Source organism: Anastrepha obliqua, chromosome 1 (genome assembly GCF_027943255.1).
Source record: "Anastrepha obliqua isolate idAnaObli1 chromosome 1, idAnaObli1_1.0, whole genome shotgun sequence".
NCBI lineage: Eukaryota > Metazoa > Arthropoda > Insecta > Diptera > Tephritidae > Anastrepha > Anastrepha obliqua.
Window position 1 is genome coordinate 116,323,518 of NC_072892.1, and position 20,106 is coordinate 116,343,623.

Sequence of the window (20,106 nt, forward strand, 5' to 3'; positions counted from 1 at the left end):
TGGCTGGAATGTTTATATCCGGCATGACCTAATTAGCAGTGTCGTAGTTTATTTATTTGTTGTACTATATCTATGTGGGAAATGACGGACGTGACGAACGGACATAATAGCAGACAGTAACCACATTGCCTAACTGGACTAATACGGACAACATATGTGACTCATCATCATACAGTGAATATACCCAACGAAGGACATATTAAGCATTGTAATTCCGACCGCCTTCAATCGCAGTACAAATCGCAGATAATATTCTACTCTAATTACAATAAGTGTTTTACCACATCTATGTTACCATAACACGTATGCAGCTCATTGTTGTCAAGCCCGCGATACTTGTACTTGCCAATTGCAAAGGTCCATAAATCTTCCACGAAATATTTTTCTCCAAGACTCCAGAGGCCATTCCATACCATGTGGGAGTGTATCTTTCATCATAAATTGGCGTTTTTGTTTCTCGACAGAGAATTTTACAATTCTATTTCCCACTTAGTCCAGAGTAGTGTTGGCAAGAGAGATTCTCCGTTTGAGATCAACGCAGATATTATTATCGGTGTTAATGTTGGATCCTCTGCTCAGATTAGGGCATTACACTTCTTACGAATACTGAAGACTACACGAAATTCTAGTACACAGGCATGCATTCATCCGAGCTTAGTTTGCATAGGAGTTAATGTATGCATTCTCATAGCCGTACTTGAATAGCTCAGCTAGCAGTCCATCGCTTCCATGACTTTGTTATTCTTTAGCCGTCCTATTGCCATTCGCTTCGCACACGATTGTGGTATTGCGGGTCTTCATCTTTTCTGAGACATCCAGAAAGTGCAAAAAGTGTTTTCTCCATAAATTAAATATGCTCCAGACGTCAGTTATATCCACTGTCTTTGTTCTTGCAAGAAATCGCCCCGGTCTTGATACCTTCTTTCAGATGCCAAACTTTCTTATACAATTTTTGGCCATTGTTCTATCAGCCAGTATCTTTTCGCTCTTGAACTCTTCAAACTTACGTACTTTATCCCCTCGATTTTTAATTCGAATAATACGCCTATTTTTCTTTCTCAATAGATTTAAATCTCGGGCAAATATTTATACATATAGCGAGCCGCTTGCACCTTAACAGACGCCCGCTCGCTGCCGCTCGTGGTGGACAGATACTGCTTTCTTTATTGGACCCTCAAACCGAATGCATCGAAGTGGCCCCACAAAAGCTTTACATATTTTGGTTACCATACCCAGGGTTCCCAAACGTTGTCTGTGGGCTCAAAAAATACTTTGCAGCATATTCGTTAGTGCTATAATAAATGTCTCAGAGTGGCAGTGATATTCTACAGATATTAGAAGTAGTTCAATAGCGGTAGTAGTTTGATAGATCTGTAGTTTCATTCACTCTATCCTTCGATCAACAAAGCTTGCTAGCATTAAATCACCTTGATTTTAGTTCATTGCCAGGAAATATATCGTTTGTCAAAAAGAAAGAGCGTACCAAGAGAATTTTCGTAATTACATCTCTATGTCTGAGATTTCATTAATTTGTTGTAGGAAAGCGATGTCTTGTTCTGGCTAAGCCTAGGCATTCGCATAAATAGTGGAAAATACTTTCTTTATTCATATTTCTATATTCATGTGTCCGGGAATTCATATCAGAGTAATGTGAAGCCAATAACCAAGCAATTCTAGTTCCTCTCTACACTGTGAAACTAATTTGGGTGAAATGGAATTGGAATCTAAGATAGGTGTACAGCTATTTTTCAGATAAATCAACTAAGTTTCTAAGTACTAATGTAGGCGTTGATTAACTACTAAGTTTTTTTTGGAGTAAATTTAAATAGTTCGATTGGTGATTTATCGCATTCAGAAACATTTGTTTTGGATATTCGTGCTGCATGTACACACACATGCACATGCGTACTTAAGGATGATATAAAACAAGGTTGCGTCTTCCGAATGTCCTGTGTCATGAGAGCTCTTAAATAAATAAACAAAAGGAGAATTATTTTTTTGTGAAGAGGAAGAGAAGAAGAAAGGCAAGAAATGATATGCACACACACACTTTCTTGCCAAGGCGTCATCCGTATAAAACGCAACGTAGTACTTCGTTTTTATGAGTTTGGTTAGTTCAAATCTCACAAAGCACAATATTACCAAGTCATTCAGTGAATTTTCACAAACATTTAATTTCTCCCACTTTTGTTTGTTTTTTTTTTTGTTTGTTTTGTATTGGTAAGGGACCTGACGTCAGATTTGCCAAAATATGTAGTACTAAATTCGCCTTGACTAAATGCGTGTGTATTGAATAGGGTGTTCGGAGGCAGAATAGAGTTTCTAATCTAAAGTTTCTCTCTTATCGTTGAGCGTATGAGCGGGGAGCGAGACAATGTTAGAAGATAAATGGGAGTGCAATTGCCGTTAATCGGACCGTGCGATGCCGTTTCGGAAGATGTAACAATGGCCAAGGTGGTCAAAAGTTAAGCACCTTCTTTCATTTTGTTGTATTACATTTCAAATTATAGACGATCGCAGACATTATGAGCAATCGACTTTTAAAGCTGGTTAATCAGAAGCTGAAACTTAAGGTTAGGTTAGATTAGGTTGAAGCTGTCGTCCTGTGGGACAGACGCAGACTCATAGTCCATTGGGATGCCGCGTGGGGATGCCAGTGTGTGATTTTAGAATATATCTGATTTCTGCAGAACTGAGGTCTTCCAACTCATTAAAACATTGTTTACCTGGAATAGTAAACCTGCGTCAGGATAGAGCAAGACAGTGGCACAGTAGGTGGGAGATTGTCTCTTTCTCCTGCTCATCTAGACAACTTCTACAGAAGGCATTTATTTGCACACCCATTTTTTGGCCGTGTCTACCTATTAGGGAGTGCCCCGTTATGACTGAAATCAGTGTGCTAAGACTATGCTTATTTTGGTTTAGCAAAGATTCTGTACGTTTAGCATTGAGAGTCGGCCACAGTTGTCGGTCGATTCTGCAGGTGGTTTCATTAATCCATCCTTTCTTTAAGGATAACTCGCTTGCATGTTTTTAAGGGTATTCCTATGCCATTGTTTATGTACTCATCAGTCAATTTGCTACCGATTTTCGCTAGTTCATCGGCTCTGCAGTTTCCCTCAATGTCACAATGGCCAAGAACCCATGTTATCATTAGGTGAAATTACTCAGCCATCTCGTTAAGAGATGCGCAGCATTTCATGACTACCTCGGAGGTTGTCGACTGTTTTGTGAGGGATTTTATCGCCGCCTGGCTATCAGTGAAAATCTAGATACCATTTCCGGATATCGCATCACACTGTATCAGTGTTGCGGCTTTCATTATTGCCATCAGTTCAGCCTGACAGATACTACAATAGTTGGGGAGCCGAAAACGGAAGGAAACCCCCAGACGTTCGGAGTATACACCTACCCCACCCTGCCCTCGAGCTTTAAGCCATCTGTATATAGATTAATAGACTCGCCCTGTCTTACATCGTCCCGTTCCAACTATTCCCTTGTCGATAGGAGGGTAATAACGCTGCAATGGCAAGTGTAGGCAAGAGTGCATAGTCCACCATTCCGGAAAGCCCAGGATTTTGCCGTGATCAAAATCCCTGTTTGGTCACTTACTTATAGTGTTCAGCCTTTTTTGCAGCACTGCGTGCGTTATATATTGCGCTATATATTGCCCGCAGATATACCGAAAGTAAGTTTAATGTCGCATATAATGCTTTCGATGGTGTGGTTACCATCGCACCGGTTATAAAAACAGATGCTAGTCTTTGAACCTTATCAAGTTTTTGACGTTCACACCCTTCACAAGGGCATTCCACCATATTACTATGAGAGAATTGATCTATTCACTGCTGTGTAGAGCCAATGTATCGTTCTGGGTTGCAATTCCCATTTCTTCCCAATTAGCCTTCCGCAGGAGTACAATGCGGTCATAGCTTTGCATGCTCTGTCTGCGACTGTGAGCCCTCAATTTAGCTTCCCATATAGTACAGGTCCTAGATATTTTGCCCTTCTGTTCGCTTGAGAGCAGGTGTTTTATGTTTCCTGCTAAACAGTATCAGCTCCGTTTTTTCCGGATTTACTTCTAGTCCTCTACTTTTATACCAAAGTGATAATTTGTTGAGAGATCTTTGTTGAAGATCACTTAATGTTGGAAGGCGTTTCACCGAGATTGCTATTACAATATCATCAGCATATGCAATTATCTTACCTCCCATTTTTTCAAGGTCTTGAAGAAGATTATTGACAGTTAGGTTCCACAGAAGTGGAGATATTACCCCACCTTGGGGTGTACCCCTGAAATTTCTTAATGGATGTGTCACCAAAATTTGCGCTTATTGTTCGCCCAGTTAGCATTCTCCAGCTAAAACTTAAACTAATAATTAATTTTGTGGAAGTTGGTGAATTGTTAGTAGCAAACAACTGGTAAATCTTAAGTGGTTATATGTATATGTTCTTTTGCGGTGGCAATCCCATTTCTTAAGGTTTTTAAGGTTATTGGTCACTGTAGTAGGAGGTGCACTTACTACATAACGAGACTGACGCTATTATAAAGGAAATGCGACCACTAACAGCTTAACATAAGGCTTTCTCTTTCAAATGTGTACACAATTCCCTTCTGTGAGCTGATCACTAGCGTTCGTATTCGTTTTTTTTTCTTGGCTCGCCTGAAAAATGTTACTTACAATATTAGATCACAGTATGTTCCCACTTGGTTCTTGGTATGGATCCAGAACCGTTGAAGGTCATACGGTCGAGGTGGAATGCGCCTATATTTGAATCTAGGACGGATACTAGTTACCGTCCTCAATTCAGATATACGAAAAGTGTAAGATTGGAATTAAGGCTGTCCATATGTCATCAAATATTTCATTTACGCAAATTAACTATGCTATGCTGCAACGGCTCTTTTATGCCGCAGTCAAGCGAAACTGCACACAAATCCTCACATAATATTAATTCAAGAACCGTGGGTGTCTAAGGGACAAATACATGGCTTGAGATATATAAAGTAGGGGTCTATCCTTTATGAAGAGGGAGAGGTCCGTCCGCGTACGTGTTTTATTATGCCGAAAGCGGTTGATTTCACTTTGTTAAGACAATTCTGCTATCAAGACTTAGTTGCAGTCAAAATAAAGTATCGATTAGAGAGGAAATAAGTAGAGACAATTGTCGTCTCGGCCTATTTTCCCTGCGACTCCATTCTCCCTCCCCCTACGAGGGAGCTTATGGAAGTTGTAAGATATACTGACTCCATGGCATTAGGTCTAATTGTGGGATGTTACGCAAATTCACAGAACACACCATCCCGGCTTTTGTGACCAGCAGAAGGTAGGAAGTGATTGATATGACATTATCTAATGATAAAATATCAGATCATATCACTGGTTGGAAAGATTCCCTGTCGGACCATCGTTATATAGAGTTCAGGCTTGCGGCCGAGACAATCTCGACCCCAGCAGGCCGGAATCTTCGAAAAGCCGATTGGACACGTTATGAGGATCTCACTAAAGAGGAAATCCGTGATGTTCCCAAACTCCGGACAATAACTGTGATTGAAGAAGCCACAAACTCATTGGGGCGAACTTTAATCGAGTGTTATAACAAGGTGTGCCCGGAACGTAGGAGAAGGAGGGTAAGACAGTCTCTTGGTGGAACGCCGAACTCTCGAAACTTCGGAAAACTTCCAGGAAACTTCTGAACAGAGCTCTTAAAACTCAGTTGGAATAAGATTGGACTGCCTACCGAAAGCTGAATATAAAAAGAAAATTAGATCATCTAAATTGGACTCTTATAGAACCTTCTGCAGTGAACTGGAGGAAGGGAAGAGTTCGGCGAGGTTATTCAAAGCCCTCCAAAGAGCCCGGACGGCTAGGCTGGACTCACTGCTCAAACCAGATGGTACATATACGGACTCAAAATCAGAAGTGTACGATATTCTCTTTTCAACACATTTCCCTGGCTCCAGGAATGTTGTTGGTCAAAGCTCTATCGATCAATCTGATCATGTCAATATTATTACCAGCACAGGTGATTGGTTTATTGCATCCAGGATAGTTAACGAGGAAACGATAAGGTTCGCCTTCTCGTCATCCGAAAAGTTTAAGTCCCCAGGACCCGATGGCATATCATGCTCAAGCGGGGCGGAGAACAACTAATAAAGGCTTTGATAATAATCTTTACGGCATGTCTTGCGTACTTATAAGCCTGACATCGTTTATGCTTAACGGTTTGGAACGTATGGTGGAGAAGCACATTAGGACGAGGGTTCTAAGTCGAAACCCTCTCAACGTCAGACAACATGCCTATCAAAGTGGGAAATCTTGCGAATCGGCTCTACACGAGTGCGTTAGCATAATCGAAAAAGAGCTGGAAACAAGAGAGTACGCTCTTGGTGTGTTTGGAGACTTTGAAGGATCTTTCGACAATGCTACCTTTGACTCTATGTGCTCTTCTATCAGAAGTTATGGAGTAGAAGAAATCATTGTTAGATGGATCCACTCTATGCTATCCAAAATACTGCTTACCATGGATAGAGAAAGTGATGCAGGATTCAGGGCTGAGGTTAAGACGGGTTGCCCACAAGGCGGTGTACTTTCTCATCTACATTGGTGCTTCGTGGTTGACCCTCTTCTTACATACGCCTCTGTGGTATGGGGGAAAGCCACAATGGTGAGTTCCAGAGTAAAACCCCTAAACAGGCTACAGAGAAGTGTGTCCTTGGGTATTACAGGTGCCATGAGTACGACGTCTGGCCTTAATGCCATTCTGAACTTGCAATCTCTAGATCTTCTAATTCGAAAGAAAGCAATGAAAGCGAACTCTGGGGAAATGAAGTAACCACTGGCTACTGTTAGATATACCATCAGTTGTCGGAGCGGGGCACACTGCTCTTGATGCCAGAGGACAATCGGGTGCGAGTCGTTAGGAAGTTCGGTAGGAAGTATGATGTTTTGATGCCAGATATAGATTAATGGTTAAGTCCAGAGAACCTATTAACGGGATATAAGCACACTTTATACACCGACGGATCCAAAACCAGTGATGGAAGCGGATCTGGATGGTACTTAGACGAAGACACTAAGTACTCCTATGCCTTCATGAGGTCTACCCCTAGGGGACGTTGGTATGGGCTGAACTCGTGCATAGTAGCAAAGTGCTTTGTGAATGAGCCAAATAGGAAAATAGCGACCTTTTTCCTAAAACTCAGCAGAAAGGACCTGAGAGTACTGGCCTATCCTGTCTTGAAGTTGACGACACTGCAGAGCATTTTCTCTGCAGCTGTGCTGCATTTTCCAGAATCAGGCTTAGGATATTGGGTTGCGATATAATGAGTATGGATAAAGTTCATGCTCTTCCTCTTCCGGATCTCTTAAAATTCATCAATGAATCCAAGATATTTGTGGGAGAGTGATCTCAAACTAAATCCGTCTTACCATCCAGTTTTTATATTTCCTATCTTAATTCTTTCTACTGAAATCTATCCGGGTGTAGTACCATGGTCTCCTGACGGAGTGCTTGGACTTGTCCAACCCCCCACAAATCTAATCTAATCTAAGAGGTTCTAATTAAGATAAAATTCGCACAAAACAATTCGTTTAAACAGAACCTAATTTTCATAAAATTTTTCTATCTTCGTAAATATTGCGGTAGCCTTCCATTAACTTTTGATGGTTATGATCAAATAGAGTGTCGCGTTCCTCTGCAGGTCAAAATTAATTAAAATTTTAAAGCTATTTTGTAATTGGAGAAGCAACACAGCAGAAAAGTCATCGCCACTTTCAAAAAACCCGCGTAAAGAAAAAAAACCGAACTAAATGAGAAAGGATTTATGGCGATCCTTTTCGCATACAAAGAGTTCAAGTTTTTAGTTAAATTAAGTTAATTTTTTCTTCTTATTATGAACACTTTATTTGGTGTTGTTGTACTTCTTATTTTTTTCAATATAAATTATTTTTAAGTTTTGAAATAAAACACTTTATCCTTTTAATCCCTTCTTAAAAGTTTTGTTTTTCACTTCACCTGTTATTGATTTCACACTGTGCTCTCTTGCACACCATACTGAGTATTGACAATTCTAAGGGCTTATATACTGTTTGACGAATGAGTTTTTCAGGTGTTTTAGTTTTTTTTTGTTGAGCTGCTCGTGCAAAATAATGTAATGTACGTGTTTAAACTAATATTTTGAACTTAATTTGTATCGTAATTTGTGGTAAATGCCTTTTCTCACACATGCATATACACATACGTTGCTGAATTGGTTGTTGTAATTTTTTTGCCTTAACGAAATTTATTTTGGAACATCTACATATTTATTTATGATACTCGTAGTACATCGAAAAGCTAAGCTTGAAATTCGCAAACTGAAATTTTATGGACAATTTTATTAATTTAATACCCTTTTGGTTTTGCTGCCGTAGATTTCCACATTTGTTATTTTAGTTGTGCTCCAGAAGATTTGTCATAAGAGTGTTATTTGTACTACCTACAGGTACTTCAAACACCTATCTTAGGGAAAAAATGGAATGAAATCATGAACACTTTCGTGCGATTAGTTTGTATCATTTTCGACGCAGATCAAGCCAACAACAGAATTGTAATCAACTCGATCCGGCTTTTGATGCTGAAGAATTATCCTTAGTCGCGATGTTACGCTGATTTCCCTAATTACGAACGAAATTGTTTCTTACAATCGAAAGCTCAGACGAACGAACCGTCTCTCGACGATAGACAGAATGTAAGTAACACTGCTGCTCGGGTTGCCGCAAATAATCGATGGTGCGATTGATATGTTGGACACTCGGCCATTACACTCCAATTGGGTAGAACAAATCCTGTTAACTCTTGTTTGAAGGAACCGTATTTTAATAGGTTATTTAGTAGTAGAATTCAAGCTACACGTGACTGGGTTGACAATAAACCTGGTCGAAAAAACTGCTTATGGCTATTTACTGATGGCTTAAGGCTTGAGATAAAGTTGGCTTTGGGGTGTACTGTAAAAATCCCAAATTAAGCATTTCGGCTCGTCTTCCTAATCAATTAAACGTATTTCAATCTGAAATTCTAGACATTAATGAGGTAGCTGTCTGGTTAGGCAAATATGTGACTACCTTTAGAGAAGTCTATATACATTCCAATGGCCAAGCGATGATTAAATCTCTCGGTGGGATCGACACTTATTCCATCAACGCTCTCAAAGGCCGGGCATCGCTTACCGACATGGCGGAATATTTTAGCATTCACTTGATATGAGTACCAAGGCAAAGTGACATGCAAGGAAATTGTAAGGCGACGAATTAGTGAAAGAAGACACTACCAATCGCCTCCCTCTTAAGATAGAAATTGTAGGTATACCTCTCTCAACCTACAAGTAGCATTGCCACTTCAGCCAGCACGAGATGGGTTGATAGACTGAAATGTATCGCTACAAAAAGGCGCTACTCAATCGGTCAAGCAAAAACGTCTCTATGTTGGTTGCTTTACGTACAGATAGAATGTACCTCATTTCCACACTTGCAAAAGCTGCAAGAATGAGGAGGAATAAGAGGCTATGTAGCATGCCGTTAGGTTTAGATATTTTGGCTCATCGTTCTTGAGTGGTTCCGATGACCTTATGGAAATAAGTGTCAGCTAGATCAACGGGTTTGTGCTGAAAGAAAATAGTTTAACGAGGAGTAGCACATAACGTGCTACTATTGTATGATAATATCATAAATCAGTACGGCCTAAGTGAGTTGGTATAAATACCGACTGCCACTTCAACCTACCTATCTACCATAATTTTCGAAGGTCACTCTGAATGCAGACTTGGATTCACAGATCCCGTTCTGTAAAATTTTGTTTCAGAATTAAATATTTATTTGCAAAAAATAAAGAACGTAAATATTTAGAATTTTTTTAAGAAACACTTTATTAACTAAATGTTTTCAAAATCTTTACTTATTAATAATGAAATATTTACATATTAAATGGAAATAGAAACAAAAGTGATCGTAAATAGTTTACAGTCCTCTGAGAAATAGGAACAGCACTGAGTACTGATATCTCCGGAGATGTATTTTTAAGCCAGAACTCCCACTATTAGTCAATAAAGGTATGCCAAGAAGAAAATAACTATATTCTTTCATTTTTTATTGGATTTGTGCACTTCTTTCAGTTTAAGCAATATTTTAGTTTCTATTAAAGCTCCTCATTTAAATAAATCTATCCACATATTGTAAAAGTAAGAAAGCTATTAATCTAATCATCTACAAATAATGCACCAACAAAACCGTAAACGCAGTGAAAAATGATACAAGTGTGGCGCTAAGTGCGGCACTGCCACCCTTAGCAAACTCTTTCATCCACACCATAATCGGATCACGATTTCTGTTCAACCAGTCAAAATTAGATTGAATATTTGCTTTGGCGACCGTCTCCAAATTGTCTTGTACCTTATCACTGTCCTTTACCTTAGTCAGCAAAGCCAAATACTGTAAAGATAAAGCAAAAAGTGGGTGTAAGGTTATGGCTTATTGCATAAGTATTCGAAGAGTCTTCAGTTTTATACTCACTTTGGTTTGTTGTTCCTCATTAACTACATAATTGGCCATACCGACCATTGCTGCATTAAGTGGGTTATCGCCACCGAAACCAGAATTCAAATTACTGTATGCCTCCCAATTTTCGTTAAGGAACTCTATACACACCAAAAGTCCAACACTGCTACGCGAATACGCCGCACTGAGTAGAGTGATGCGCTCTTGTGTACGCCAATCGACGGACATATCGATTGAGCTACCAACAAATTTTTGTAATTGAGACTGTGTTTGTGAGCAACCCAATGTAGAGGTGAGTGAGGTGCGTAATGCTTGATCATCTGATTGTAACACTTGGTTATAAACAAAATCGAATTCTGCATCACCGGACTGGCGCAGTCCATTGCAGTATATATAAGATTGCAAATTTGGTTCGATTGCGATACCATCGCTAATTAGTCCCTTCAATTTGCTATTAGTTTCCTCTAGACAACTCTCCACGCCTGACAGGCAGGCGAGATCAATGGCCATATTACGTATGAACTTGGTAAGATGCTGTTCGCCAGATATATCATTCACACCCAACTTCTCATAAAGTCCTGTCACTAATGAGGCCACGAAGAGTTGGAAATTTTTGTATTCGCTATCGCCATTCAGATATTTAATGAATGTGCTGATTACACTGTAGGTAGTAGACCATGGTGCGTACTGATCTTCGTTCGTCATATATTGCATCAAATTCAACAGCATGGCTTGGTCGAGACGACCTGTAGAACTGAACTTGTAGACGTCATGAATAAGTTGAGCTCGATTGCGTGGATGGAATTTGTATGGACGTGATTTCAGTTCATCGATGATAAGATTCCAGTTTTGTTCATCGTAATTGATGCGATAGAAACCGGTCGATTGTTTATTGAGAATCAACCAATCATCGGCTGCTAGACTATTATCGCTGATTTCGATTTCTTTTGCTTTGAGCATAAAATGCGATGCGGTAGTGTTACGGTAGTCTGGATTTGATTTGTGGGCATAATTCAAGGGGATATACCAAGTTTTGTCTGATGTTAAGTTGGTATTATCGTAGAAAGCTTCTTGAGTTATGGTGAATGTGTTATTGTTGTAATTACGTGTAACGGTGAGTAGAGGATAACCGGATTGTTGAGACCAGCTTGAGAACATAGCCGCCATGGTGGCAGGCAGCGGCACGTTTTGTGCACCAGCCGCAATACCCAGAGCTTCGAAAAGTTGATACTCATCAGCAGCACCATATTGACTGTTGGGAAATGCAAAACGATTAAAAAGGCTTAATGAGTGTATAATATTTGGAAACAAACACAATTTGAAAAATTTGATTTGAAAACTTAATTTGAGAACAAACGTAATTTGAAAGACCCATACTTTTCGTGAGGAAAAATTTTGTGCATAGTCATATATCGATAATAAAATGTGCAATCCCGAAAAAGTAGCAAGGTTATGACCATGGCTGAAGAAGGGCTCTTTTCGGTTCATATTAATAGTCTACATCCGAGAATCCTGAGATGTATGTATAATAATTAAACCAATGATAATATACAAAGCTGTTACGTGGGTATCGAGAACAAATATCCTATGAAGAACGCGAAAAGTCCTGAATTAGTTGGAGCACGGAAGCGACGCACACCTGTCATACAGCTACGATAAAGATGGTGCGCGATCTGAATCGCGTTCAATAGTTACTTTTAGCTTTTTGCTTTTGGCATGGGTATAATTAGTGGTGTAAGTTTTTAAGGTAAGGAAGAACCATAGTAATGCGCTCAGTTTCAATTATTTCTGATGTATCATAGTTAATCTAATAGTTTCTTTGTCTTGAAATCTCAAAGGGCTGTTTAAGGAATACTAGTACCAGCTTCCTTATAAGACATTCTCATAGCTTTTATACGTAATAGGAGCAATCCACATCCGCATTCAATGGGTTGAGATACATTTCTAAGCGTACTTACTTTGTTGTCAAATAAAGATTCAGCCCTAGGCGGAACACTGCGTCAGTCAGCGCACACTGCCACATATAAAGCACTGAACCAGCTTTCGAATACGAAATTGAATCGTAACGCTGCGAGATTTCAAATGGAGTTTGTACGTAATGTGTCATCGGGTTCATTTGGCCTGTACCATCACTAGTAAGTGCCGTTTGATAGTCGCCGGTAAGGAACATCTGATAAATGTCCCATTCAGGATAAGCCTAATAAATAAAGAAAAAAAAATTATATAAAAATTGCTTCATGTGTGATCACCGAGCATTGCATTCACCTCATCTGTCGCCTGCCAAGAGAACAAGGTAGCAAAACCTTCTTTCAGCCAAAGATACGTCCACCATTTTGGAGTTACTAAGTTGCCAAACCATTGATGACAGTATTCGTGAGCGATGATAGTGGCGATATTAGTCTGAGTACTTGTGGTCGATGTATTCTTGCTGTATAGCGTGTATTGCTCTCGATATGTAACTAAGCCCCAGTTTTCCATAGCACCAGCGGCAAAGTCTGGCACACCAACTTGATACATTTTTGGCAATGCGAAATTCACATTGTAATACTCGGCAAGACGCTGTATCAGCAACATACCCGAAACCAAAGCCCATTCCTGATTCTGAGTTGTGCCCGGTCGACTGTAGACACGCTGTGGAAGTGCGTTCAACATACCTTCGGTATATTCGAAGTCAGACACAATGAACGCTACTAAATAAGTTGGCATAATAACAGTCTTTGGGAAGACGGAATAGCCAAGTCTAGATTAGAAATATTAAAATACATTACTTATTAGCGATAAGGAATTTATTGCTTACCTGCTTCTCTCTTCATCCAGAGGCATATTCGATATGGCATTTAATGAGGGATCATGATTAATAGTGATGTTGAATGTCGCGCGCTTGGCTGGTTCATCGTAGCACGGGAATGCATGACGAGCATCGGTCGACTCAAATTGTGTCGTTGCTAAATAACTGGAAGTAGAATGCGTACATGAGCTACGATGAGTATTGCTACTTATAAATACTTTTGCTACAAATTCGGGCCAACTTTTGTACCCGAGCAGAAGAAAATATTTCTTAACGAAATTTTGAGCGCTGAATTCAAATCTGTTGATATTTCACAGACTTTCGATAAGTCGTTGGAATGTGGAGATTTTTCATTTTGGTAACATTGCGCTTTCTCGTTTCGTTTGCAAAGATTTCTTGCGTTAAATTGAAAGAAAAATTTTCGGTGGACCTAATCTAAGGAAACTTATAGCTGACGATAACTTTAAGCGAAGTTTAATACCCAAAGAAATGGCTGTGTGGGCATTGCCAATAGCATCTTTGGCAACCGGTAAAGTGAGAACTTCAGCCAAATTATCGCGGAACTATTGCTAAATTGCAAAAGAACAGGTGCTCGTATATCGCTTGAAATTCAGCTTATGTATTTCCACCTGGATTTTTTCTCCGAAAATGTAGGTGTTTCGAGTGAGCGACATTAATATTTGTGCAATAGTGAGAGAAATTACCAAGGATTCATGGCATGAATGCATGATTACGGTATATTGAGTATATTATTAGTTTGGGGAAAAAGACATCCATTATTTTTATGCAAAATTTGTGCGCAATTGGTTTAAAACTATTTTATGGTCGATCTTTAACTCTTGGGCGATGCTACGACTGCTAACATCCGGTCGACTTCGATTATTTCTGTGATTTTATCGACATTTTTTCAAACATCAAAAAGGCCACAACGGAATCGATGAAACAAAAATTCCACGTAATTAGCTGTTACAGTAGCAGCACCATAAACACTATTCACAATTTCAGCGGCCTGGTTTGCTTTTCGACTTTATCAAAGAAAATCTTTATTGGACAGAATTTTCTCTTTGCTAACTTCCATTCTTAACGCCCTGTAACTCAAAACTGAATGAAACGAACAAAACCAGCAAAACAATGTTGTGTGAAATGTGACCTTGACAAGAAGCATAAACTTTAAATTGCTTGAGAGAGAGATCACTACAGCCATCAACCGAGAACGTAATGGATTTCTTTTTCCTCAACCAAAATTTATCAACATACTCATAAGTATACAAATGAAAAAGCTGCGCTGCACTTCATTTTTAAATTTGGATTTATGGTTGAAAATTGCACAAAATTAATTATCTCAAAAAACTCATTCAGAATCGAAAATTTCCTTAGAAACATACTTTTGTTGCTCTGGTGCAAAGCCGTGTACTCCGATGATATTAATCAAGATCTCACTTACCGTTCATTGCCTTCGTCATCACTATAGGTGGACAAGTAAAACCCACCATTATCGGTACGCAATTCCCCTTCATAAGCGATGGTTAAAACCCAAAAAGTGCCTTTGCTAAAGGTGAGTGACTGGTTTGTTGGTGTTAGACTAAGAAATTCACGTTCCTCCTCATACGCGGTGCTTAGCTGCTCCAGAGTACCACTCGTTTCGTTTGCGTTAGTAACGGTTGCATTGAATGCTGCCAATTGACGAGCATGCAAAACTATGGTCCTTGTATCCTCGATAACTTTTAACAGAATTTTCACAGTGCCTGTGAATTCCTTCGTGCCATTGTGCACATTCGTCGTCAGTTCAACGTCATAGTGCACTGGTTCGGTGGCGTTTGGTAGCCGATAGTCCAAGTCTGCGCGCGTTTCACCGTAAGCAACGATTTGCCCGTCCACGACACGTGCCGTAGGATGCTCAGCATACAGTGGCGGGATACCGTGTGTTGCCGCTTCGCAGGATATAATAAAGGCCAATACGGCTAAAAGGACAACACACCCGTTCACTTTGATGTTGCGGTACATTTCGCGATCTAGGCGGCCGCAGCGCAATTAACGAAATATTCTGAGCCGTTATGTGGAGTAAGCTTTTAAAGATAGTTAATTTGAAGCTGAAACTTGTTATCTTGAACTAATAAGTAAATTCGTATGTATTGGTATTTAATGACCATTGGGTTTGATTAGAAATGCTTGAGATGTCGATTCTTTGCAGACGGTGATAATTGGTTACATATACATATATATGTATATACAAAATTATAACGTAATTGTTCATACTCGCAAGTGTATTGACGTGCATACTTCCCTTTAACGGCAAGTGTTGGAGAGATCGGTTGGCGTTTTGATTGCACGACGTTCCACTACACCAAAAGTTATAAATTTTTAGATTATCTAAAACGTGTAAAAAGGTTGTCAACATTGTTTTAATAATTATACATACTTACGTACAAATGTACATATGCCTTTGAACGTGATTTTGGTACGAATGCATAACAGGTGTGGAAGTTGAGTGGTAAATTTGCTGTTTATCTATTAGATAAGTCCCTCTTTTTATTAATTTGACCCTCGCACTAGTGCAAATACGCAATCTTTTATATTCTAATGTATTGTACATACACATGTATTTAATGTACTTAACTCTAGATATACCAACCGGTACTTCTAATTCTAATGTTTGATATAGTAATCTGAAAAATAGTATTTATTATATTCGATAATTATTGTGAATATTTCTAGTCATTATTATTACTTTTGCTGAGGTAGGTATGTGTTATACGTTTTTTCGTTGATAAAGAAATACCTGATACTTGCACATAATCTCTCTGTGAAACTATTTTAACGGCTAACGATAAGAGTTTGCATTCTTATAGCTGCTACCACTGACCAGGAGTTTTCATATTATGAACTGCCACACGTTGCTCGCTCCTGAGCTAATCCATCGCTAAAACTTAAATCTTGAATAGCGTGCTGACATTGCCAGGTAATTAAAATTTAAGGTTACGTTTGTAATTAAATGCAAAAAAATGTTAATATTTTTTATACAAGAATATGTCAGAAAGATGCATATATTGCCATACAAGACAGAATACAAGCTGCAAATAAGTCTTACTTCGCGCACACAAAGTTGATGCAGCCGAGATTGCTTTCTAGAGACCAGAAACTACGAATATAGAAAATTGTCATAAGACCTACACTCACATACGAAGCCAGGGCGCTGAAATCCAATGAAACCGATCAGTTAAATTGTTTTGCAAGAAAGAAAGAAGAAGAGAAAACTATTATCCTTTTTAATCTGACGTCGAAAATGTTTACGTTCGTCCCGAAAAAACAGCATTTACGAGAAGTCATACTTCATTATTACCTTTTAAAGAAAAGTGTAGCTGAAACGTATCGTATATTGATCAATATTTACGGTAATCACGCTCCATCAAATACAACTTGTAAAGAGTGCTTTCGACGCTTCCAAGGTGGCCATTTCGACTTGAGTCATAAATTCGAAGATAATCAACTACAACAATTATTGGATGAAGACGCACGAGGGACCCTTTATGATATGTCTAAAGAGCAGGATGTTGACAGTCGGTAAACGTTTGCACGTGATGGGAATGGTCCAGTAAGCAGGTAACAAGTAACTTCAAGTAACATCAATTGAAGGAGAGAGATATCGATGGACGTTTGGAGACGTGTGAGATGCTTCTCGAACGGCCCAAAAGGAAAGGTTTTCTGCATCGCATCGTCACTGGCGAGGAAAAATGGATCTATTAAGTTAACCTTAAACGTCGAAAATGTTGGAGCCTGCCCCGTGGACCAGGTCCATCCACAGCGAAAAAAAATTCCTGCTTTAAAAGTTATGTTGTACAGCTGGTGGGATCAGAAGGCTGTCATCTAGTATGAACTCCTTAAACTATCGGAAACCATCACTGACGATCGCTACCGACTGCAGCGAATGCGTTTGAATCGAGCTGTCAAAGAAAGCGGCCGGAATGGGACGGTAGACTTGACAAATGGATTTTGCTGCACGCCAACGCCAGGCCACACGTTGCTAAAGCGGTCCAGAAATATTTAGAGTGACTGAATTGGGAAACCTTGCCCCATCCGCCGTATTTCCCAGACATTGCATATCCGGATTACCATCTGTTCCGAGCTATGCAGTCAGCTCTTATTGGAGAGTGGTTCACTTCTTACGAGAGCATCGCAAACTGGTTCAATAAATAGATCAACTCAAAATAACTCGAATTTTTTGTCAGATGAATCCGTATGCTGCCTGAAAGATGGAGTAAAATTGTAGATTCCAATGGGACATACTTCACATAATATTATGTAGTCTTTAATTGTTTAAATAATTCGTAATTTTGGCTACGAAAGGACGGAAACTTATTCCCATACCCAATATAATAAAAAAAATATATATATATTCGGTACAACGACGAATTAAACACATTTATCCGGAGCGCAAATGTAATCAGGTACATCAAAGCTGTGATGCTGTGATGATGATGATGTGAGATCTTTTTAGATCATAGCGCGAGTCTACTCTTTATAATATTATAATAATAAATTTCCATAAATTTACAGCCAAGTATTAGAATGAAACTTTGCGAAAGCATTTATAAAGGCTTGGAATTTTGGTATTAAAAAAAAAATGTAAGTAGCACTTTCTTCTTAGACTTTGCACTCAAATAGCTGAACTCTTCGCAGGTAATATTTAAATGAATCATGTGATGAAAAAATTGAACAGCTCATCTTTATCGCAGAGTCTCCAACTTTATTCCCTTAGCAAATCCGGTCAGAAAAGCACGCCTTTGCTCAAAATTTGTATTTCGCATGCATGTATCGGGTGTTTTTTAAGAACTTGAGAACTTAAAATGATAATAAATATAAAACAGAAATATATCCAGTATATCTCCGATGCGGCTTCAAGTTACATGGTTCATTCGATCAGTCCAATTTTAGCCATATGCCATGGTGGTTTGAATATTGCAATAAATCGATTTTTAATCGCGTTCTGTGGCAAGTTGCGTCTTATCGTTGAAACAAAACGTCGTTGATGGTTATCTAATTAAGAATTGGAAACAAAAATTCATTCAACATGGATCGATAGCGATCATCAGTGCTCTATGAACTTCGCGAACGGATTTATTATTATTATTATGTTTGTTTTTTTCTTTGTTTGCATTCTCAGCTGTCAAACCATAGTTATCGATATCGATTGTTCTCATACAGCTAAAAAAATACCATATAGAATATGACGATAAAACAAAAATTGTATTCACTGTTTAATACAAAATTTTCATTTTAAACCAATAGTCGCTGGTTCTAAGTTTTATTTCTATATGATGTAGCTTTTGCTTTTACATAATGGCGTTATTTAAACCTTATCAAATCAGATTTTTTGAGTGCACGTAATAAATTTTTTTCGAAAAAGTCCCGCAAGTAATAAATATACAGTTGTCAATATTCCATATATTGTTTTTGAATTTGCTATAAGCTTTTCTGGATGCAAAATTTTAGTGGAAGTTTGTTGGCAATTGGTAGACATGATATGAAAAAATACTACAAGACTTAATAGGAAAAAAAATATTTTTATTGCTTTTTATTTACTTCTTATTTTTTATACTTTAATCAGTTATATTATATATATTGTTGGAAAAGATGGTAATCGGTCGGTGCAAGATCCGGAGAATTCGGCGGATACTGAAGGACCTCCCATTCGAGATTTTGGAGTGCGGCTTTGACGACTTGTGCAACATGGCGCCTGGCATTGTCGGCAAGGAGTATGGTTTACCTTGTCGATCAGGTCTTTTCCTGGCCAATGTAGAACACTTTGTTGACCGTGATATTCTTTTCGAGCATTTTCCAATGCAGTATGCCCCCCAGTCCTACCAAACGCATATTATGATCTTCTTTGGATGAAGATCCGGCTTGGCTCTCGACTTTGGCGTATCTCCTGGAGCCCCCCACTCCTTTCTTTGCCAGATATTGATGTATAGGCACCGTTTCTCATCTCCCGTGACGATTTGGTACAAAAAGCGCTCTGTTGCTCGATAGCGGGCGAGATGTTGAGAAACAATGTGAGGGGAACTTTCTTTGTTTTTTTCCGCTGAGCTCGTAAGTAACTAGGCTTCCAATTTTCGGGTAAATCTTATTGGAGGAAGGTGATTGAGAATCGTTTTATTAACGTAGTTCACCTTTCCCTCCAACTCACGACTGGTTTGGCGACCGTTCTCCTTCAGAAGTGATTTGAGGCGTTCTTAACCAAATTCCGAAGGCCTTCCGCTGCGAGGCGCGTCATCGACGTCAAAGTCGCCATTTTTGAACTTTGCAAACCATTTTCGTGCTGTAGACTCGCTGATGACGCCTGCTCCATACACGTCGCAAATGTCCCGGGCTGCTTCGGCAACTTTTTGACCTCGATGAAATGCAAAGAACAGCAGGTGTCGAAAATATTAATTTTTGCCTCCATTTCTAAGACAGGAGGTACTTCGTTCTGTCTTTGTTTACCACCAGACCCATTTGCTTTGCCTCTTTATCCAGTTTGGAGAAGGCAGAACTAACAGCGCGGTTGTTAAGGCCGATAATATCGATATCATCGTCATACGCCAACAATTGTACGCTCTTATAAAATATTGTGCCTGAGCGATTAAGTTCTGCGGCTCGTACGATGCTTTCCACAGGTTAAAGAAGTCACGTGACAGTGAGTCACCCTGTCTGAAACCTCGTTCGGTATCAAATGGCTCGGAGAGCTCCTTCCCAATTCTGACGGCGCTGCTCGTATTGAGAAACGTCATCTTGCATAGCCGCATT

At 39.2% G+C, this 20,106-nt stretch overlaps 1 protein-coding gene across 1 annotated transcript in view; it reads right to left on the bottom strand.

The window, feature by feature from the left end:
* Positions 1-9,972: 9,972 nt before the first annotated feature.
* Positions 9,973-20,106, bottom strand: part of LOC129236854 (uncharacterized) — a 29,540-nt gene continuing 19,406 nt past the window's right edge. The window contains exons 7-12 of the mRNA XM_054871125.1: positions 14,768-15,355; positions 13,333-13,488; positions 12,801-13,275; positions 12,494-12,732; positions 10,551-11,787; positions 9,973-10,469 (exon numbers count right to left, since the gene is read on the bottom strand). Coding sequence (XP_054727100.1) covers positions 10,245-10,469; positions 10,551-11,787; positions 12,494-12,732; positions 12,801-13,275; positions 13,333-13,488; positions 14,768-15,355 — 2,920 coding nt within the window. The 3' untranslated portion in view covers positions 9,973-10,244. The remainder of the gene's footprint in view (positions 10,470-10,550; positions 11,788-12,493; positions 12,733-12,800; positions 13,276-13,332; positions 13,489-14,767; positions 15,356-20,106) is intronic.